Below are 24,162 nucleotides of genomic sequence, written 5' to 3' on the forward strand. Positions count from 1 at the left end.
ACATCTTACCTTGCAATATTCCTAGGCCAAAGCACTTCTCCACCTTGCTGCCCATGAAGAATTCCAGAAAAGGGGCTTAGATTTATTTTACAGGTTGATACCTTCATTAGGCTACCATCCAACACTCCGCTAAATAAAAACAACTTGACTATCTAGGAACAGACTTTAAAAAGTTAGAGGAAATTTGTTTTCCAGCAGAGCACTCAACATGCAGCAGCTCTCAAAGACACTGGCAAGTAAAGCCTAGCTAGAAGGTGATCATCAGAAACTTCCCCCAGAAAGAAATCTGATCCCTCAACAAAATTAACCTCTGAAGTGCTGAAAAAGTGAGAGGTCAAGACTTTCTGCTGGTACTAGGTCAACTGTGAAAAGCTGTAACCTGATGGCAGTAAAACAGGCAGACTGGGTGCCTCCAGATCACATACCGTAACATATGAAGTAAAAGCTCATGTCAGCAACCCTGTACTTGGAGGTACTAAATGACGGTATTTGATCTCAGCTAAAAGCCTACAATCTGTGAAAGCATATTTCCTACTCTGTTTTTATAGTCTCACAGACTGATTCAACAACACGACTGCTAAAATAACTATAATTTGTTTTATGAGAATGTAGCAGCATAAAAACAGAAGACATGCTTCAAATGCTTTAACATAAAATATTTGGAATACTGGTAAAATATAAATTTTACAAATCTACAAACACAGAAAACATTTTCAATACAAATCCCCTGGTATCCACTACCTTATGAACCTGGGACAAGAGATGTAAGATTTCTCTGATTAGGGATTAAATACACTAATCCTTATTTACAGATGTAAAGCAATAGACTTATCACTTTCCTTTATATCAAGTAGAATAGAGAGAGGTATTTATAAATACTTGGTTGATAAAAATTTATGGTTGCTAGCATTTAAAACTCTAATTTTAGCCTAATAAAAATACTTCCTGGCAGTATTCTTCCCAGATCTCTACTTCTTGCCATATATGAGGGATTTTTTTTTCTAATATGGGAAACAATGCGAGTTCTATTTACTGTGGGTAGCAGCGCTCAGAGGCACTAATTACCCGTATGCCTAGATGCTGCACAAACGTAATGTATAAACATTAGAAAACTTGTAAGGCAGTGAGAACTGGAAAGCTGGTTGCTCACAACCCATGTAGGCTCACCATTCACAGGGTCTCTGGCATGCTAACTGGCTCCGTGCAGGGGGGAGAATCTTCAGGCAGAGAGCAGGAAATGCCCCCCAAAAGTATCCCCAAAAATGTACATCCTAGAAACACGAAACGAATGGCGATAGTCATGTAGATGACGCCAAACACGGTGGTGCTTGGTACCCATGAATTTGGGAACGGAAGGCAGCACTGTAACTTGGCGTAGAAGGGGTCAGGGAGCCCAAGGATGGACAGAGAATCAAGGGACAGGTTCAAGATCCCTGCGAGCAGAAGGGGACAGGTGGGTGAAACAGCATAAATAGACATATGAAGAGACTGGGGACAAAGAGTTGGAATAGGGATACTCAGGTTAGGAGTATGGTCCAGAAAGGTAATCTGAGACCAAAAAGAGGGATCTTATCAGCCTCCTTGGTGAGGGGGTAAGATGAATTTGACAAACAGTTTAAAGACTGGGAATTGGACTGCAAAATGGAGAGAAAATACTAGGAAATATTGCACAGGGAGAAGGGATTAAATTTGAGATAAAACCTAAAACTTTTATCGTATTTTGTTACTTTAAGAGGGGGACATACAAAAAACTTGCCTCTTGGTGAAGTTTATATAGCTACTAACATTGACTAACTCACTGACTTCCAGCTATAAGGGAATATGCAAGTCCACTCCCGTTATTACAGAAGGACTTGTTCACCAAGTAAGAAATGACACTACCAATCCAACCAGGGTAGGTTTCCGTTGTCCAGGTTACTGATGAGCAACTGCGTCATGAAAAGGAGATGGGCAGCCGTTCAGATGGAGGAAGTGGAGAAGACAATACCGGGCTGTATTCTTAGCCTCACCTCAAGAAAACCCTCAATCATGCAGCCAGAAGCCAAAAAGAAGAGAGGGAAAGAGTCGGCAGCAGTCAACCCTACTGATGTATTTATTAACTCTGTCATGCGCCTTAAGTAAGAGACACATTTTAGCATAATGCTGTACTTTTGTTTGAAAGAGTTAAAATGCAAGTACTCAAAGGTTATAAAATAAAGACTTTGTGGAGAAATTCTTCTGCCAAAACCTTCAAATAAATGAGTTGCAGTCTGAGCTTGCCTTTCTATTCTGGAGTCTATATTTTAGTGGCCATGGTGTTACTATAGCAACAAAGAAGACTGGTAATTTAGGGGCTGGTGGATGTGACAACTTGCAATTTAGAACAATGCTAATAATAAAAGTGGCTTGGGAAAAGCATCATTTAACACCAATGTTTGTGTTTTAAAATGAAAAAAGGCTGTTCATTTAATATCTTCTTGCAGCTGGACTATTATCTATATTAAGTTAGTCTAGTGGTGAATAAAAGATAGAAACATGACTCTTAGGCTTTTTGGTATGTCTGCATCTTTAAGAGTGAAATCACTCCAGCCGCTTCACCGTGTGTACATGTAAAAATGCAAAGCTATGGATGTCATTAGCTTTGTTGAAGATTAGACAAGGATCACGTAGCTTTTTAAAACAAAAGTATTTATTATCCGTAATAAAAGCGAGGGTAAATTTACTCATGGACTAATACTAATCCTTTATTGCCTCTGCTGAGTTTAAGGGGACTCAAAGGTATTCTTTATTAACAAATCTGTTAATGCACTGTTCCTCATTCATTACTGTAATCATAGAATAGTTACTAGAAACAACTCTTAGATATTACAGATACTTAAAAGAATCACAACTGGAATAACAAAGCTTTCTTCTGACTTCTGACATCCTTCCTGTCTTGACCAAAAAAGCTCCCTCAAACTTGATGCTTCTTAACTATCTGCTTTCAGAGTTGCATAGAAAATCAGCAACTGACCTGTGCTAATGGTAAGTAAGAACAGCAAGAAATGTTCTAATTCCCAAAATAATCATATCTGAAATGGTAGTCTAGGGAAAAAAAGCATTGGAACATCCCATCGGTTAAATCATCAGCTCCAAATAAAAACAAAATCACAAGATTAAGGTACAGTGTTACTCTCTACACACTAATCTACAGCCCCATTGTCTTTCTTTTTCCTGGCAGCCCTTACACTGCAAAGGAGGAGGGATTTTGCAACATAATACCCATAACGCTAAATACAGAGGGATATTTCCAGATGAATTTTACATGTAGTAATAATCATAGTTTTATGGGTCAGGAAGTTCAGAAGATTAGTGCGTTATGGCTGCAGTTTATAAAAGCATTTATGTTAGAACTTTTGCATAGCAATCGGGTGAGATAAGCTGTGAACAGCTTTACATTAACTTCTTTTATGGTAGTTAAAGTTTGAGAGAAGTAAAGAGACCCCAGGTATTAATTTACCTAAAGAACAGCTGCTTAGAAAAGGCTGCAAAGTGTCCTAATGCTCAATGTAATAAAATCATTGCGCCTCCAATTGCTCGTTCATTCTCTCCACAATTGTGTGCTAGTCCCCTTTAACATAAATAAGAATCACGTTCATGGTCTGAACGGAGCTAAAACTGTATGCAGATTTTTTGCTGCATACTTATGAAAGAAATCTGCTCTTTGATTTTTATTTTAAAAGGCCTAAAACCATGATTACAGGTTTGCATTCTAGGTTCAAGCAGCACGAATCTTGGTTCATTTCAAACTCTCCCTTAGAGAACACCAAAATGCCTGAAAATTAGGTTTTCCTGCAATATGTTAACTTCCTCTATATTTTTTTCTCATTAGCTGAGATCTACCAGTTAGGAGCTTATAAAACGTCTGCATTTGATGACTGCCATGACTATAAAAGAAATGCAGGCTGTGTAGACTGTTAAGACATTGCACTTCACGGTCTTTGTAAGCTGTTTTATATCGTGCGGTATGAAGCGTCTACCACATTTCACCCTGGAAGGGACACCATTACAACTGGGTAAACTCATGTCTTAAAATAATCTCAACGTTATTTTTTTTTTTTTTGAGATCTTTTCCTTTCTTTCCTCCTAAAGAACACCAAGATGGTTTGAGTAAGGAAAAAATAAAATTGTAAAGCCAAAACATACTCTGAAGAGACTCAGACATGCGTTTGAACACACTTCTATTTTATGCGCTCAAGTTAATATATACATACTTTTTCAAGTGTTTTTATTGTCCAAAGATATGAATGAGAAAATAAATGCAACAACACAGCAACACTGCTGCACCTTTACAACTATTATGCATCAGACAATTGGACTAAAATTTTATGTATGAACATAATCAACGTATGCTTTGTGTCAAAGTAAAATCCAGAGGAACACTGGAATCAATGTAATCCCTCAGTAAGAAAAATGGTAGTAAATATTCCCTAGCTGCTACAGTCCTGTGAAGTTGTGGTTTTTCATTGTGGTTCTAAAGGGAGCTTGGAAGGCAGGAGAATTAGGTCTGGGAAAATTAAGATCCATTTTTTAATTCCCCTCATTCTGCTGGATGAAAGAGGCCCCGAGTTTGTGGACTGATGAAGTATATATGCTAGGAAATACTCTTCTTCACATTCTTAAACCTCAGGGTTAAGAGTCCTCTCGTCTTAGAGAGTTCTTACAGAGTTATAATTATGGTAGTACTGTCTGGATTTATTTTTTATAGGTAAACATATGAAGCATAGAATACTTGAGGATTTCATTAACATTACTCATATAGGTAGCGCTGTATGGAGGAAAATAAAAAGGAATCATCAGCATGCACTACTGCAAGGGTACACGCGCGATGCACAGGAACTGACCAATTACACACATAGGGAAACGTGGTGACATTTTGCTAGTCCCAAGCCAATGTGAAGCCAAGTCCCTTGTCATGCCAGACAATAGCAAAATTTCACTTGAGTAAAAGAGTAGGGATTTCAGCCCTGAAAAGGCTGCACACACAGAAAAGCCAAATATGGAAGAAGATTAATTACTTAGAACATGATTAATGATTATTGCACTGATAATGTGTTATGCATAAGGTAGACATAGCATAAGGTAGACTGAGCATCAAATATCTAGAAATTTCCTTTCACTGACCAACTGCTCAGGAAAATCACAGCTTCCACCAAAAGTGACACGCGTGTCCGATGGAGATGAAAAGATGAATTGTGTATGTGCAATATGTGATAAAAATGGGTTTATAACATTTTACATATACTTAAAAGATTGTTTAAAAATATCCATGGCCTACATGGAGCGCTTGTGTTGGCACGAGTGTGAGGCATGCTTTTCCCTATGCCCACTTCAAATGAATAAGCACATCAGAGTGAATAAGCACAAATGGCTACTTTCTAGTGGCAGTGGAGAAAGAAAAAGGCAGGCAACTGGAGATAATCCAATAAAAACCTAAGGAGCTGAGCAGTGATGCAGCTTGCATGCTATTACCAGAGAGGAATTGCAAATTACAGGACAAATGACTTGTAAGTACGAATATTCTATAAAAAATGAAAGAAATTTGATCTTAAAATGCAAACAACCAACGTAAAGAAACAAAAGAATTAAATGTTATTCACACTGTTCTAAATGCGTTTTCTTTGCATCCTTCTCCAAACCATAAAAATTAGTCCTCTCTACATAGAATATAACGCTGTGAATCACAGATTTTACATATGTGCCATTGGGTATTGAGAAAAGTTAATTTGTTCTTATAAAAACTGCTGAAGAGAATAACATGTTACTTCCACATCATTACAAGTCTTCCTTGTCATCAGCATTCGCTAAGATTTTAGGCTTGATCCCTAACATATGAAGTTATAAAAATAGCGCAGTTGGCACAATTGCTCTCTTTTCAGAAATCTGAAAAAACACTTTGGGATGGATACACGTCAGAGGTTCCTGTATGATTTACGGTTCGTTTTCTGAGCTTTCTAGCATAACGCCTTTGCCAACAAGCGATACTGTAGAGAACAGAATCACCAGACATGAAAGAAGCTATACTAATCCATAATCTAGGTGCCATATACTTTATGGCTATAATGAGGTATGGAACGACCCAGAAAGAGATAAAGTTTGAATCACAGGTTCTTTGCCTTTCAGGCAGTAGGAACAGAGGACAACGTCAGAGGATGCACTCAGGCCCAAGAAGAATATGCCATGTGTAACACCTACAGAACTACTCTAAAATAATGATGTTTGAACAAGCAGCCCTCCAGTAGTTGCAATATGGTTTTGAAGAATCCTGTAAAACTTGATTTAATTTTCTCCCACATCCCCCCCCTTCCAATAATACTGAAATCTTAATCAATAGCAGTCAATAACCATCTCATGGCATCTTCCATAAAAGCACTGCTGTCAACCACCTGCATCTTAGTCAACTCCAGTTCAGTTATGATCAATACAGTTTGCCCATCTTAATTGCTTTGGCCTCCTCCTAATTAGCTATCTGTACATTTACAGTAGTTTATTGTTGCTGTTGCTGTCAAAAAGCTAATACATCCCACTAGAGAAGTAAACTCATTTATCCTAATTAAAGTAGAACAATTAAATCAAGCTAGCATCGTTACAGCTTGATCTTTAGTGCTTGTAAATCCTCCGTATTACTGAGTCTACAAATATTCAAACCACGTGAACGCTTCAACAGAGTAATAAGCAAAGAACAAAGATGCAAACTCTCAACTTCAACAAAAATTATTTTTGCTTAATTTTGAAAGTCTGTCTGCATTCTTCTAATAAAACAAAGGAATATACTTCACTCATACAACATAAGGATGTTCCAAAGATCGTACGTGAGCCAAAAGACATGCCTCTTGCTCAGACTATCTTATAAAAATCTTTCCTCTGTTTTGAACACACTTTCCCACGTAAATTGCTTTTGTCTTTTTCCTGCTACCGCTGCCTGTCAAACATACTAACCTGCCGTTTCCAAATTCACAATAGACTATTAATGTAATACCAATTTGCAGATATTTCTCATGCCTGCCATTGTTTTCTCTGTCTGGTGAAAAAACTATTGAATTTTCTTTACGTTTATAATCCTAACATAAAAGGTAACTGACACCGCTTACCCACAAGACAGCAGCTCATACTACTGGGCACTTTTAAACAAAAGGCTTTCCTAGCTTTGTATTTTCTGGTTTTGTGAATAAATGCAGACAACTCCTAGGCATTCAGTATTTTTGCTCATTCAGAGAGAGAAATTCTTAATTAAGCAGTAAGAAAACTCTGATCTTGTCAGATAAAATAAATAAATAATACATGAAAAATGCAGCTGATTAGAAGTATGCCCTACATGAAAATCTTTTATGGTCTCATAAACATGCTGCAATCAGAACTTCTGACCTTTCCTAAGCCCCAATAAAATGACAGCTTTACTTGGGAATCCTAATGGTCCTACAGATTGGAGTATTGCTGCATGTTTCAGGTAGAGAACATATCAGCCTTACGGGAGCTTGACTGAAGGAAATTTCAGCCCACAGAACTGCTCTTAACATAAGGTCAGCATGTCTGTAGCAATGTCAGGACAAGGAAAACTTGTTTTCAATTGCTCCAAAATATTAACTTACACAGAAAACCCTCTCTTTGCAAACAATGCAAGCCTTTAAGGGTGAAATGTCGTGCTAGTATTCCACCAGAAGGACAAGATGACAGTCAACCCTGCCAGGTCGCTGCCAGAGAAACCTGTGCCCTTTCCCAGGAGCCCAGCAGGAGCTCCCTCAGGATAAGGGCAGTGACCGAGAGCTTGTTTGTGAGGTACATATGGTTTTGTCTCCACAGCAAGCTACTTGGAGCAGAAATTACTACTAGCGCACAGCTGGGCAAGTTCAGCTGACAGCTTCTGTACCGGGGATGAAGGCCAACGCAGTGGGGTACTGCAATACAGTGCAGAAGAGAAGCAGGTTTGGGAGTCAAGAGGATTCGCAAAAGAAACAGCCAAGTGGAACGGGTGCACAACCAGGCCTGTGTAACAACACCTCCTGCAGATCCTACCCAAGTGCTCGGCAACCTCAGTCGCAGCTCAGAGTAAGACCATTATTAACATCATCAATTTCTTTCTGGAAGAGCAAATCCTTTTAATTGCTATAGATACTAGGATAACTATAAAGCAGGCAGAATGAGCTGCAATGGGACGTGAGAACACCAATGGCAATAACAACTGAATATTGATGTGGGGAGCTATTGCATTTAACAGTTATTTTCTTTTGAAAGTGAACTACTAATTCCAAACATCTGTGCCTCATAGGGAAGAGATTATCTGATACCTGATATCGTTATCTGATACCTGAAAAATTAATCTGATAATCACTTGTAAATTATATTCATACAATTTCTTAACAGGTAAATATTTCTACTATATGCTTTATGAACTACATAAAATATTTAGTCTGGAATGCCAGATGACAACTCTTAGATATTTTCCCAAGATACTGTGGATTGTTTTTTTTTTTTAATTTCATTGTAAGTAATAAGCTAAATGCAGAGCTCAATGGTGTCAAAATACTACCAGAAAAAGTAGCACAGCTACAAATATAGAAGGCATAGTTACAGTGTATTACTTAGCATGGTTCAGAGATCCCTGAACTGCCGCTGCATTATGCTTTACGGATGCACGTCTGAAGACGCTCAAGTGGGTCTGGATGCAGTGCAGATTCAGCACGACAGTCAACTTCAGCTATCACATTATTACATTTTATAGGTCACCATTCATTCCTACCATTAGGCCCTCACAGTCTATGAACCAATTTCTACCCATTCATTTTAGTCAGTAGGTCAGGAAGACAAGTGGAAACTATCTTTCAATTAGACACGATGAAATGAGAACCACTAGGCATCCACCAGGTGAGTGGGAAAAGAGGGAAGAAAAGAAAGAATATGTGGAGCTGCCCTCCAGACACAGTTCATTAGAAGTACAGTCTTCCTAACGGGTCAGAAATGCTACGATCAGAAGATGTAAAGCACTGCTCTATCAAAAACATGGCTCTGATTCAAATGAATTCAACGTTTTTTCCAGGAGTAACTTTGTTCTGGAAGACTTCATGTCAGTGCAGGTATAGTCTGCCCACAGTACTCTGCCTCTTCACAGCACCAGGTATCATCTGTCCTCCCACGACTGACAACAAGTCAGTATAAAACCACTAAACTTCGTGCTCTAATCTAAAGGCACAGCGATATACCTATTCTTGATGTGGGTTAAATTTGTGCAACTGACAAGACCCAGCACTGGTTGCACAAGCATGCACCAAGTAATTATACAACGCTGGGTTAATTATCATCATGCATCGCTGCATTATCATACATTCACGCACTCTCTTGTTTCATTTTATTTTCATTATAATCGGGTGCTATGACAGATGTTGTCAGTGCCAGAGGTGACCCTAATCTTGGTCTCCTCCCATAAACGTTACGGATGTGTAGTTTTCTTCAGTGGGTATCCAGCTCAGTATGCCATTGTTCATTACATTAGCTATTCATTTGCACTCTAAAACTTTGCAATATTCATTAATGCGATGCCTCATTTTACAAATGAAAATGCTAAGAAAAAAAACCTCAAGATGTGCATTATTGGCTACGCGCACAGTGTAATTAACACGCATATAATCTGTATGCAAATCATGTTATTGAAAATAGTGACTATTAGCATAACAAGCGCTTATTATTTATTGAGATGCAACTCAAGCAGGCATCCTGCTGGGGTTTAACATCCTTTCTTTAAACAGCACCATCTTTTCTTTCTTCATTTACTCGTTCTTCTCTCTGCTTGATGATTAACAGCACAGAAAACAGGGAGACTCCCTTCTGTGCCTTTGTTTAAAGTGGGAAATCTTGTGTGTTTAATTGCCCTCAAGCATCTGATCCAGTTCAAAGCTCAGTGGAGCCTCTCCGACGGTGCTACATCCCCCACCACCATTATGACTGAGCTGCAGGCTGTTTAAAAGATGCGTTAATATATGCAACATCACCTAAATGATCTCTCTCTAATTCTTAAGTGACAACAAGTTAAAATCAGTTCGGCTTCCCACTCCTTTCCTTTTCAGAGGGGGAGACAAAATGAGAAACTGGGAGAAAACAAAAGCTCAACTGTGTAAAGTCATAAACCTTTTTAACACCGTGCCACTCTTCTCATATCATATTTCAGATGAATTCAACTTTTAATCATGCCAGCAACTTCAACTTTTAATCATTTCAGCAGCAAAATGTAACAGGAAAGCACAGTTCTACATTTTCCGTAGGACTGAGCAAAGGTTTCTTGCTTGATCAGTTTTGTTTGCTCTCTGTCTGCAGAGAAGGTCTGCAGCACCGATGCTGTTTCCTCACTCCCCTCCCTAGCCAGCAAAAGTCCTGAGGCTCCAGGATCTCTGCACGATTGTATAACCTTTCAGAGCATTTCTGCAAGAGCAAAAATTGCAAAACCATTCCTTGCCCAGTAATTCCTTCCCCAGCCCCAGCCCTGCTGGGCTTTGCGCTGCGTGTTTGTTCTCTCTGAGGCTACGCCCTCTGCTTTAGAGATGGCTGTGTTACAGTGATGAAATAATTATCTTTAGGGAATGATTTCAATTATTTATTGTTTTGCCAAAATTGAGATGTTTTGCCTGAAGTTTTCCAAGCTGCATGCCAACCTAAGGATGGACTTTGCAGTAAAAACAGCACAATAATCTCCGAGAATATCCATGATTTCTACTATTAAATTACATTGATCTTCCCCAAGAATCCTTGCTCCTATGAGATATATGTATATTTTATTCTGGAGAGCTCTGGAGAACAGGCACGATAAGTCAAGAAGAAAAGCCAAGACTGTGTGTGGAGAGTAGGTGGAAACCAGATAAGTAAAGGGAAAACAAAACTAGATGGAAACTCCAGGCAGGGGGACAGGCTGCACAAAAGCAACAGAGCTGTGATAAAAAAACCTCAGGTGTGTCTGAAGAAGGAAAATATAGGGCAAGGTCATGTTGGAAGGGAAACATCAGAACTGAAATTGTCTGTAAATACACATTTTATTACGTCCTTTCATTTTAGGATGCTTTTTTTTCTGGACTGCAGGAGACAGACCTGCTGCAGAGGTACATCACTGCTCTACAATGATGACATCTGTTACTTAGGGAATCCTCAATTCCTTTTTGCAGCAAATAGACTATGCATAGCCTCAATTTTCCATTAATGCAGTTTTTCATAGGCCTAAATCGTTCCCTGTCGCCCCCCCCCCCCCTTTTTTTTTTTGACCACTGAGAAGTTTGCTACCTTCTAACCCAACAGAGCACCTTTACAGCACAGTGGTGACATAAGAGGAGCTTAAAGCAGTAACTGTAATCTGCTCAGGAATTTATTTTGTTAAAAAGAGGTTTACAAGCACTCTCTTTCCCCTTATACTCGGGCAAGCTAAATACTACAACTCTCATACTGCTAGTTCTGCTACTGCCACAGTGTTGCTGTCGAGATGGCCTGGATCTTTTCAATTAAATATCATGAAATATTCTATTGGTTTATAAAAAAAAATAAATGTAACTCTTCATAAAATTAAGACAACTCCCTTGGACCCTTTGCTAATTTTCATAGTTAAATCATCCAGGGGAGATGTGGGAGTTCAAGGACTTCAACCTTAATTCTTTCCATCCCGCTTCTACGATCTGATAGCTCCAGAATAGCCAAGAGTCCAATTAACACCTTTCAGTATCTTATGCTAAAACAATTTCATTTCCAGCAAATTATTTGGCAAGAGAGACAGAGATAATTAAACATTCTTAGAAAAATGACTCAAATAGAGGAGGCCAAAACTACGATTCCTGCCGCAGTCAGACACAGCAGAGACCCCAGTTTGACTTTTTACCTTAGAACCTTCATCACTGCATTACTACTCTGTAACAAATCTCTGCAATTTTCTGAGGGGGAAAAAAAGGTAAAAAACAAAACAAAACAAAAAAACAACACTTGCTTCTTTCCAGTTTTATTCCAGGGCAATAATAAAGCAAAAAGAATTTTAAATCAGCCTCTCATCTGTCTGTCCCATTTGAACACTAGCAGAATGTGGCCATCTTGTTAAGGCTGAGCTGTCAAAAGGTGTTTCACGTGGCTATCAGAGACTTAACATAATCTAATACTGATAAAGACCGCTCTATTTTAGTGAATTCCTCTGGAATGAAGGAGTGGTCACTGGCTATCTTTGTTTAGAGATCTTAACAAAGCAATCTGCACAAAGGATGATGAAAGGAGAAAAATCACTAGATGTATCAAAAAATAAGCCATACTGCTTGTTTGATTATTGCATTCACGTTTTGCATCACAACAGACACACCTAACAAACTACGAGGAAAGTCCTTGCCTTCAGTATTATTCATGAAACAAACAAGGGCTCACCTGGAAAACACCACTTTGGTTATTTATATCACATTCTCTTTAATGTGTGATTGCACTTGGGTTCGTATGGATTTAAAAGACCCAAAGCGTAGACTTCCCAGGCTAGTTAACAAGGCAGTAATTGCCAGAGTTTCTCCTCATCATTCCTCTGCATTTTCCTCACATCTCTTGAATCCACTGTACTTATTATAACTACAGTTCACTACAATTCATGAAAATGTTCACAGAAAATTGTTCTCCTCCCAAGATCCCACACACCTGTGCTGAGCCAAGTCGTAAATTAACTTGGGCTCTCATTTTTCATTTTCTAAAATAATCTCTTGTTCCTAAATGATCTGAGGACACATACATTGCCATAAGAAGCTTAACTGCATCACCATGTATCACCACTCCTTCATTCCAATACTGTTCAAATCTAAAAGTGAACTCAGAAACAGGTACTATTAAAAGGAGAATGTATCCAAAGTGGGAAGCGACTTAAAGATTCAAACACATTTTGTGGACAAAGTTGGGTTTTAGTAATTCATCAAGGACAAAGGCAGACGCTTGTGATGAATGCCCAGCGTTGAAAGTACAACACATTGCTTGGAAAGAGAGAAATGGCCGTAAGACAAAACAACTTGGTAGTACGGAGGAGATGATGTGGCCAAGGTAAAATAACTGGTTCAAACATGACTGGAATTGCAGAGGTGGAGAGAGCGATAGCGAGGAAAACATATGGTATGATTCACAGGCAAGAATGATTATTTTATCAGTCGCATGTGTAGCTCATTACAGCTAATGTAAAGTCAGCACATAAAACATGGAAGGAGAATTTTGCTAAATTGAGAAATGGTCAGAAGATCTTGCAGAAATGAAACCAAATTCAAAGTCATGGTGTGGAAGACACCTGTTTCTACCCTTTGGTTGCTGGAAAGCATCCATTGATCAAAAGGAATGTTGAGCAATTTCAAGTTATCATATGGCATACTTGCTTTTCATCTATACTAAGAAAAAAATGGCGTAGTGTTACAATTAAAACTGAAGTTACATCAAAGAATTTCAACAGAAACTAGAGCACAGAAACACACATTCTGACTTCACTTCAAAATCACCATCTTCTGATTTCAGAAAATGTCTCTCTTTGTTTTGCATGCATATATTTAAGACTCTATGGAATTTCTTGCTAGAACCTAATCCATCTCATGACTCCTTTGGCTCAGAAATGCTCTCAAAGCACAAATAGATGGGTAAATTCTCTATTCAGGAGTAGCTAGAGAATCCACACAGTCCAAAAATATTGACTAAGTAGTGTATAATAAGGCTTTCCTGGATGAACATAACCTCTGTGAACTTCAGGTGGCACTGGATACTGGCATCTCTTTCCCAGGGACTCATATTGATGTTTTTTCATTTTCCTTTTCCCTCTCCTCTTTTTCCATAGGAAGTCACAGTTGTCTGTGGTATTTCTAGCTATTTCACAATACCATTCCTTTAACTACGCATTCAAAACACATCCAGTTTTGCAAGTGCAACATTATGTTTCAATCGTCTCTGAAAATAAAAATGAAACCTTTGCATAAAAATGCAAATGAAACCAAACTATGTATGTGCATATCAGATAGTATCAAATAACATCAATCGTTTCAAAGAGATGTTTTAGGCATTAAGTCACGTTATGAAGAGTATTTCGAGTTGCAAGTTTCATAACAAGAATAAATCAATCTTGACAATCAACATGAAAGTGGGAATAAAACCTTTTTGAACACTGAAGGTGGTTTGCTCATTTCCCCCAAACCAAAACGAATGAATTAGTTGATATATATATGAAAATGAACTTAAACTAACAACACAATCAGAGAAGATAAACTTTAAAGTTAAAAGTACATCAAAAAGATAAAAACATTACTTGGGGCTGATGGCAGCACATGGCAACTCCGCAGTAGCTGCTGAGCTGAGCCTTTGTCAGTTAAGAAGGAAAAAAAATCATGTAGTGAAAAAGAGCTGAATTCAGCCCTTGGACTTTGCCCAGGCAGTAATCAGGCTTCCAATGTTTAGCGCTGATCCTCTGGCTACTTATTGACCATATATACCTGGACATACATAAACATAGCCTCTAGCATGCTCGAGCCTACTGAGGCTCGCTGTTCTAACTCTACACACGGGTTTTGCACTGTTCCAATGAGACTTACATCAAATTAATTAGTCTCGAATTGCTGCCCTAAGTGTTAATAAAATTAGATGTTTTATTTTTAGTGTGAATAGCAAAAACTTTCAATAGTAAAACCAAATCATATACATTCTCATAATACTCCCGTTAGAGCACAATGTAGCTCCAAGTGTTTCTAGTATAGAGTATGCAGTTATTCACCCTGGCCAAATCTATGTTTAACTGTATATACCTAAGCAACATGAGACTATCATGTGAAAGACTTAATGCCTGTTTATGTAACAGCAGAGAATCTTTAAACCCCATGCAGCTGCATTAACTAAGCCTCAGGACGTTGAATCTCAGCTCAGAAAAAGCAGGAGCAAAGTGACTACTTGTTCTGTGGAGTCTCAACTTCACTGTGAATCCTATTAGCTGTCATAAAAAGGTCACAAAGTCACCTTATCATACTGCTGGAAAATCCCTAAACCATGAGGAAGCTGAGGAATGGAGAAGAGCAGAGTAGGACTCAAAGATAAGCAGGCTACTGACCCCCAATATGGAGTAGTTTGCTGGCCACCAAGGAAGTTATCATGACACCAAGGAATGGCCCGATATAAATACAGTAGCTCCCAGAATCCCAGGGCAGCAAAAATACAAGGATGCACTTTTGCCCCTGCCACTCCCTTGTCACTCCCCTTTTGCAAAACACAGTGCAGCTCCTTGCCAGAGCTGGAAAGCTCCTCCAGTGGAAATGGACATTCAAATGACATGCTCCATGCTCCTGGGTTTCTACGCTTGTTACCTTTCTGGCTTTCAAGAGTCACCCTGCAGCAGTGGAACAGTAAATGCTTTGTAGAAACATACATGAGTAATGAGACATTCCCTTCTTTATGAAAATGTAAGTTATAATTAGTAAACGATGTTTGTGCAAGGAGGGAAGAGCATGCACCTCTTCCTCAAGTGCCCTGGAAATAGGTAGCGAACCTTCAATTTAGCAGAACGCATCTTTGCCTTGATGAGTGCTAGGTCAGGCTCTCTTTCCTTTCTCTGGACATCAGTCAGCCCAAAGGTATCCCCATTACTTCATTAGCAGAGGAGCTGCCATACACAGCAGCTAAGAGAGATGACTACCTATGAAATACATACCATTTTAAGTAAAATATGACCTCAAGCTGTGCATACCTTACAGCTGCTCCTGCTATGCTGCAGATGTGGATACGTATTGGATATAGGGGGCTATTTAGTTAGCTGCCCAAACTGGGAGTAGTGTTTCTCTATATAGGCAATGGATCCCTCAACACATCTGGATATCCTGAATTCCTTGCAGGCTTCCCACTGGTCATTTCAGAGGGTGCCCCCTCCTTTCACTGAAGGGGACATGACTTGGAATAAATGACTGAATAAAGCTAATCATTAGAGTAAAGAAAAAGAAACAAAAAGCCCCAGAAAGCGCTTGGAAGAGCATTCAGAAAGATAAAAGCGTCTTAAAATCGAACTCAAAATTTTGATATAACTTGTCAAACAATACAATTAAAGAAAACGTTCACCCATTAAACAGAAGGCTTAGATCCTGCCTATTAACATTAATATTTTTATTAACACGTAAGCTAATACTAATAGCATATAATTACAGTCAAAAAAGAACACGTAGCTACAGAAGAGGAGCATAAAACCTATTTCAATGAAACATGCTTTGGACAACTCCAAAGCACCAAGAAACTATCTAAGGAGAAACAACAGATAGAGACCAAAGGGAGAATCTTTGTATTTTCAGGGAGAGACATTTTGTAATGTACACAATATTTGAAAAAGTCACCCGTCTTGAAAATTGCTTTATCACCACAATGAGCTTCCACACTAGTCTAACAGCCCCAAACTTGGATTCTTCTATTGGAGTCTGACAGCTGTCTGCTATTAGTTTTATCTATTCAATCTCCAAATCCCAAACTCAGAGGTTACTGGTGTAGGTCAGTTGTGAGACTATGTTGACTCTCTTGCCATTCGACATGGAAAACTAAATAACAAAGTCTGCACTATGTCAGCAAGCATTTCACATTCTTCAGTTTGTCATGCAAAGCACAAAAGACCCTGATACAGTTCAAAACGGTCTTTGTATCTACAATCTTGTTTACCCTTGGAATACAAGCGTAATTTCCCACATGCCTAAAGTATTTTAAAAGCCACTTTATACAACAGAAAAGACAGTGCTAATCTCTGGCAATGGAACCAGAAATATCAAGGAGTTCAGCAGAGGCTCTAAATCAGCACTTAGATCAACTTTGTATTTAGATGCATAAAGTGGGTGCACACGGAAGGAAATGTCACTTGGAGAAAATCTTGTTCCATTGGAGTAGGATCTTGATTTTGCCACACTGTACATGCAAATTATTCTGCTGTTTAAATTAGGCAGTTTTTCTATTTCCACAGAATCAGTATCTGTAATTCTGAAAAAAGTAAGGTCCCTTTACTTGTATACACACAGCAGTGCAGCTTTCGAGGTGAAGTGACTGCTCACAGAGCAATCTATGGAATACATGGGCAAAAAGAGGGTCCTAATGTCCATGGACGTTTTGAGCTGCTCCCTTGAGGCACCTGCTATCTTCCATTAGCTTTGTAGTGAACTTTAGCTCCAACTTAAGCATTTTAATTAGATGCCAGAGCAGAGATGGAAATACCTCCTAACATATAAAGGAACGAGGAATCAAAATCACAGTAACTAGAAGAGGGGGCATGAGATGAGGAAAAAAGTTAAAAACAAGAAATGCAATTCCTATGTCTTTAGCACTTACATCTAAGAAAAAAACAAAACAAAAACAAACAAACAAAAAACCTGAAAATGGGTTTTAAAACTACAGTGACAGTCTAGCAGAAAGATTACCTAATCTACTAACTTTGGAGGGAGCGGCTTGCAGTTGTAGGGTGGTTTGTTTCTGCTTTGTTGTTCAGCATAGCGTGGTAGAACTATACTTCCTCAGTGGAAGTAACTTCTTGAAAAAACTCAACAACTGCTCTCAACTGTTTTGTCAATCTGCAAGGCTACTAGAACAGGTCTTAGGTAGAAGACAAGAACAGGATAACTCTTGATTTACCATACTGGGACAGGGATGCACATAGGTCCTATGATGCAGTAAAATCTGCTTTTGGCCATGGATACATGGAAAAGGGACTGTCACATAGGAAAACAATTTGCTGCTTTACAACAAGTCAGTTAAATTGGCAAAACTGCTTTGGCACGCGTTTTGGCCATCACCCACCCCCAACCCTCCACAATCATATATTGCTACTGCTATATGCTGCTGTGCGATGTGATAAACTAGAGCCTGGACAGCAATTTTTAGATAACTACCATCTCTGATGAAAATCTCCTCAATACACTTTCCAGCCTTCAGACAGCCCCCAATCTCACCAAACTCATTGTTGGAAGCAAACTCTCGGCATACCATCATTCAATGACTAAAAGCAGACCAAGCCTGAGAAACAAAGGTAAAACCTCCCAACAGATCTCCATTCCACCATGCCTTTCTAAATGCAATTGATGCAATCACCAAATCCCACATATGTTCTTCCCACAGTAATTTACTTCATCCACTGTACCATGCATACCCCCCAAAAATGTGTGTGTGGAATTAAAAAAAAAAAAAAAGCATTACTCTGCCCACTGAATGCATTGACATGCAAGCCACAAAGTTGAAAAGAACCTCATTGCCCAAAGGGAGGCAATTCTTACACAGTTACTTCATCTCTGACCTCTTCCTTCTCTTCTGCGAGGGAGTTCTATAGAGCATCTTCAAAGAATAAACCAGAATAACTAAATAATAACTCTAGTGGATATTAAAAATCATAGTTTCAATAAAGAGGCAGACTTTTACAGTCAGCAATAATTTGCTCCCTCTCCCCAGTTAACCGCTCTATGCTACACAGGTGATAAATTATCCGTATCTCTCTCTGCTCTGTACCACATAAACCTTGTATTAAGCCTTTCCTCGCTAAATCCTTCTCTGCTTCACAGGTATTGTCTGTCTTTGAGAGTTGCTCTAAACTACTAATAATCCAGGTAAATTTAGAGCAACTGTTCTCAACTTGTATTTAGTAATGAAAAATTTTGCTTCTATTTTAGACCTGAAGAAAAGCTTATGCTCCCAAAAGTTTGCTATTCTCGGAGCACAGAAACTGATCTGCCAAAAGACATTACTTCCCTTGATTAACCTTGCCTTGTTTAAAAGTAGAATGTCTTTTTTTTTTTTTCCTTTAGATACTGCTAATTTCAGCCCTCAGGTATAGCTACCCTACCTTTGCTTTCAACTACTATTCATTCATTGCTTAACTTTGCAATTACTTTATGTAACCTAAAACCACTTCGGACTACTGGTTGTTAAAAGATTCCTTGGAAAATAAAAGTATTTGGTATTGTGATTCTAATCTGCAGATCCCAAGGCCATAAACTTCAAAGAATCTTTGCAATGTGAATTTCCTTGTTTCTGTGAGTGAGTTCTCAAGATAAACGTGGGGTCTTTCAAAGACAGAGAGATAGGTATCTATAGGTACCACGGTACAACCTTCATATTTAGAAATAGTAGTATTTTTCCTGATTTAATGTTAAAATCCAAACAGATGGTCAAGCAGAGATGATCTGTTGTGTGTGAATCTCACCAGTGCTGTGACTTTGCTATTAAGCAACTATACTTGGACATGTATTTATAAATTGCAGGGACTCACAGCACAAATACAGTAAACAACGAATGACAAGGTGTTGGGTGCTTACTTTTTCATCTATTTTAACTTTAAAGCAATCTAGAGATTTTTCACGTTTTTTTCAATTCAGTATACAGGGTCTTTATATAGGTATGTTCTGCTGTCTTACCAAAGAAAAAATGGGAAAAGTAGAATTTATATATTACATTATTCATAACAACTGTATACAAGTACACTTGTTGGGGCTTTCTAGAAATGAACAAACTGTGAATTGATGGTGTAAGATCCTCCAGGTACACTGGTAACAGCTTGGAAGCATCTTTCTTAGCTGAAGTCTCCCGAGGACTTCTAGGAATGTAGGTACCCTTGCTCCTAACAGAAAGGAGATCCTCCCTCCACAAAGCCATCCATATAAAACCCCAGCCGCATCTCCCTGTTATGCTCAAATCTCCCTGTTACGCTCATTTACTGCGAAACTCCACAAACACTTATGTCAACCCCCCTGAGGAAGGAAGGCAGGAGGGGGAGATGCTGTGGGGGAAGGAGATGACGGGAATTCCACTGCCATTACAATACAAGAATATCTGTTTCTATGTCTTTTTATCAGAGTTGTGTCCGCCTGAAGTTTAAAACATAACCCAATTGTGTTTTAACATTTTAGGTCAAAGACTATCCAGTCTGTGTGTCTACTCCAGACACACTTTATTTTTTCCCTCTGTGTAGCATGCTACCAGTGCTAGAGTAGCAAAACTACAGTAACAATGAGATAGATAATAAAGGGATAGAATTCCTAACAGATATTCTCTGAACGTAGGATTTAAGTCCTCAACTGCAACGCCAGGAATTGCAGACATCTTCATTTAGCTTTAGCTGCATAGTCTCAGTTAAGAGGAAAAACTGCAAACGTATACTCAGTAATTAAAGGTGTCTTATTCTACCACAGAACTACATAACAAAGGATTTCTTAACTAAATTATGCATTTCTGGTACATTTTAACATTTTTCCATGGTCTACAATACAGTAGTGCCTAAAAAGAAGAACACGATACAGTTTCTTACATGACAGCCCTCAGCGTTTTGTCTATATTAGTATGCTGTTTACAGTGGAATTTGATGCCTTCTAAAACCCGTAATATCTCCTTCTCTCTCCACTTTTCAGAACAGGACAATATTGTCCCAAACTTGATGACATGCCTCAACTTGCTTTTCAACTCTTCTGAAGTGTAATGCTGGTTCCCATGATTACCAAGGTAGTTCAACAATCTCCCACCTGCCTTGAACACTAACCCATCTTTTCAATAATCTCGTAACTTTAACAGGATTCAAGCTATTAAGTATCAGTTAGTGAATTTAAACACACTGCAGTTTAGGGGGTTTGCTTTGTGAAAGAATGTGAAACACTGGCTATTCCCTGAGTCAAGAGACAACCTTAACCTTAACCTATTTTTACAAAATGCAAAATCACAGCAAAATATTACTCTGAAGTTATTTTGAAAGCCAGAATTTTTACCTTTTTAAGAAATTGCTATAAATGACAGTATCTGAAAAAAAAAAATCTGCATTCAATGACATTCATAGTGATATATTTATACTCTGCATGGGATGCCCTCTGGCTTTCTGCTCCATTACTGTTTCACTTTCAGTTTTTCCTTCCTGTTTGTCTCTGTCTCCTCTCCTCCATGTTCTCACCAGGGATTATCCAAGAATCTTGCCAAAAGCAGGAAATGCCATTGACTACCAGGAGCTGGTTTCAGTCACCAGTCCTTCTGAAAGTTAAGCTGAATACGGTCTTGTTTTAACCGCAGAGCCGTAGGTATGATAAGACTGTCATTATAGTCATCACGATACAGAAACACTTTTAAAGAGCAGTTCAATCCTATCCACACTCAACAGCTGAGCGGTGTTTTACCTCCGGTCCACAAATGCTGTAGCTGTTCGAAGTACAAAGGCAATGTAACGTGATATCTGATGAGACAGCTCCTTAGAGTCAGAAGAGACTTTCAGAAGGACAAACTGGGAAGACCTTTTTATGCCTTACACTCCTATGCAAAGGTCTGTAGTTCACACAACCGCAAATTAAACTACTGAAGTGAAACAACCCATGTGAATCATGCTTGGAAGTAGTTATTTAGGCACTCCATCACTGAGGCTTAAAAAAAAATAATAATCATACAGCTATTTCCTTAATAACAGCACTGAAGTTGATCTTTATAAGCTCACATCCATTAATAGAGTCTCCTGACCTGTTCACAAAAATGTGATAAGTCAGCACAGGTCTCAATTATCTTATCTAATTAAAAAGTTATATAAGTAAGCAATTACAGAAAGTGTTACTCAAAACTTAGTTTCAAATTTCTTCCCTCTTATTTGTATACACTTACAAACGCAAGTTGCATATATGACTGGAAGGGCAGAATTAAGTCTCAGATTAAGCAACTATGTGCCTTGCAATATGAAACAAACTTCAGATACCAGATGGTACGCACCATGTCCATATACATAGAAGACAAACCATAAGTGGCTAATTTAAAACCTTAAAAAAAATCACAAACCAAATAAAAGGGCATTCTTAATGCCTTTTTTCATTTAAAATGCCTTTGTTCCATGCAAACACAAATTGTCTTGAAGTGAATAAATAAGCTCAGCTGTGTTGTGCAATGATTCCATTAACCTTGCAATCAAGCGTTAAATTAAATTGCCTCATTTGGATTTCCCTGCTGCAGGGGAAAATATACCTTCTAAGGTCTGTGCTTTACATCGCCAGAGCCAACGAGTAAGAACTTTACAACTACACTTCTACAATTAATAACATAAGAAACTAAACAAGAAGGCAAATTGCAAAAATTCCTCTGATAACTTTTTAATGATTAACCTTATACCTAAAGGTTCATAGCCTTTCACACTCATTCTCCCATGCAATCAATTAACATCTGTTTTGAACAAGCTAAATTTAATCTTCATATGTTCTAGATGTACCAATAAAGCAGCTCAAAGCTCCTGATTGCCTCTCTTCACAGAATGAAAAAAGCAATTCATTACTGCACTTTTTTTTTTATTAAACTCCTTTTCCTTATGCCAATTTTCACCCTGTAAAACTGCAGCTGAATCCAAGATTATTTTTTTTCTTTTGCTTTGTTTAAACTGCACATTATGATCACCCATCAACCAAAGAGGAGCTATGTTTAAATTGCCCACCTATTGTCAGGAAACTCTGATCTTCTAAATAAGGTGAATAAGCTTGCATTCTAAACTGAAAAGACTAAAACAAATCTCATGTTGCAGCTAACTTGCCAGCTATACATAGTCTTTATCATGTGTAAGCCCCCCCCCCCCAATCTGAACTGAAAGAATTATTTTCAAAGCTGAAATAACTGACATTAACCATTAACTAGGGATTACATTTTAGTGTGTCACAATCCCATTCTAGGTGGAATATATTTAAACATACAGATAACATTTCTTGTGGAACATATGTAACTTGTGCTTGTGAGTGGTGTCTTCAGGAAAGGAGATTAGTAAATAAAATGTGAACATAATTCATGTACCAAGAAAAGGTGCTGCAAGCACAGAAACTATTAGCCAGAGGATGAATGACTAGCTCTCCAGACGGCTCACTATTACTCAAACAATTATATAGTTTATATTAGACAAATTCTGTACTATAAACGTACGTTTTATATTAGCTTCTGTTAATGTGGCAATGTTCAGAAGCTACAGCAACAGACAAGGATGATTTGTCTTCAGTTACATCACCAGGTGGCAATGCCTTCACCCACAGGCAGCCAGGAATGCTCTTGGCTGAGTATGGGTTTCAGGTTGCAAATTTCAGAAACAGATAGGAGCTCCTTAAAAATCTAGGCTATTTTGCAACTGGCAAGCATATGTTGACTTAATAATTGAAACTGAGCTGAGATTCTCTAAAAGCTTTTGGCTCTTTTATTGACATTTATCATCCCAATCTTTACTAATGTCAAGAGAACACCAAAACAGTTACAGCATGTTTCTTTGAAAACAAGGCCAGATTCTCCATCACTTGTCCTTGGAATCATGCCTTAGTCCATGTATCGCTATCAAGACTGTATCGGTCATATCAAACTACATTATGTAAACTACATTTATGTCCCTGGAAAGACCTTTGAATAACAAAACAAACAAACAAAACTTTTAGTTCAAAAACTGGTTCAAACCTACAATTCAAAATCTTTTACTTCGGGTCACCTCATGGAAGAAAAACAATACAGTTCACTTAGTACATCAGCAATAACACTCATCAGGTTTTGTGTTTGGAAGGGAAAGAAGCAGCTATAGGCTGATGCCATTAAAAGCAGAAGTATTTAACCCATTTGACTCAACTCCACCAGAATATAGGTCTCATTACAGTCCATCCCCCTGCTTCCTTTATGATAACACTCCCATTATTTATGGATTTTTAACCCGCCTAATTGTTCATCTTTGGCCTTCACCATTCACACTGAATCACTGGACTTTTTAATTTCAAAAGCTAATAAAATACAAGTTTTACATTTTCTTGTGTAAGTCCTGTGCACAAAAGCCCAGATGAGAACTCAACAGAGCAATCAGAAGACAAAGTTGGTATTTATCCTGACACCTCAGTGCATGCATAGCCTAACGTACTCTGGAGAAGTTTATAGTCATGTATTCACTATCTGAATTTCTAAAGCTATTTAATCTTAGGGTTCTAACATGTATTAGATACAGCTTGAATTAAATGCACAATTATATGCAAGCATTTACTGGTTGACACCTTACCTGTCAGCATCTCCCAGTCCCAGAGAAGTGTTACGCTGCATTGTCTCCCGCACTGCAGCCATGCCATCAGGCAGCCGATTTAGCCTTCGCGTGTAGAGGCCCAACCCACCATCCGTCATGTACCTTTGAAACAATAAACGTCACATTCAGTAAAACGCTAAAAATTTAAGATATTATTT

The 24,162-nt window shown here is 38.4% G+C and overlaps 1 protein-coding gene across 23 annotated transcripts in view; it reads right to left on the reverse strand.

Annotated features, from left to right (window-relative positions):
• Nucleotides 1-24,162, reverse strand: part of NAV2 (neuron navigator 2) — a 431,840-nt gene that overhangs the window by 65,679 nt on the left and 341,999 nt on the right. For 22 of the 23 annotated variants that reach the window (XM_080592405.1, XM_080592410.1, XM_080592398.1 and 19 more), the window contains one exon: nucleotides 23,984-24,106. In XM_080592405.1, coding sequence (XP_080448531.1) covers nucleotides 23,984-24,106 — 123 coding nt within the window. Of the gene's footprint in view, nucleotides 1-9; nucleotides 22,557-23,983; nucleotides 24,107-24,162 lie in introns of those variants that run through there. The other variant, XM_080592402.1, reaches the window with a different exon arrangement.

The sequence above is a fragment of the Anser brachyrhynchus genome, assembly GCF_964034855.1.
Source record: "Anser brachyrhynchus genome assembly, chromosome: 5".
In the NCBI taxonomy this organism is placed as follows: domain Eukaryota; kingdom Metazoa; phylum Chordata; class Aves; order Anseriformes; family Anatidae; genus Anser; species Anser brachyrhynchus.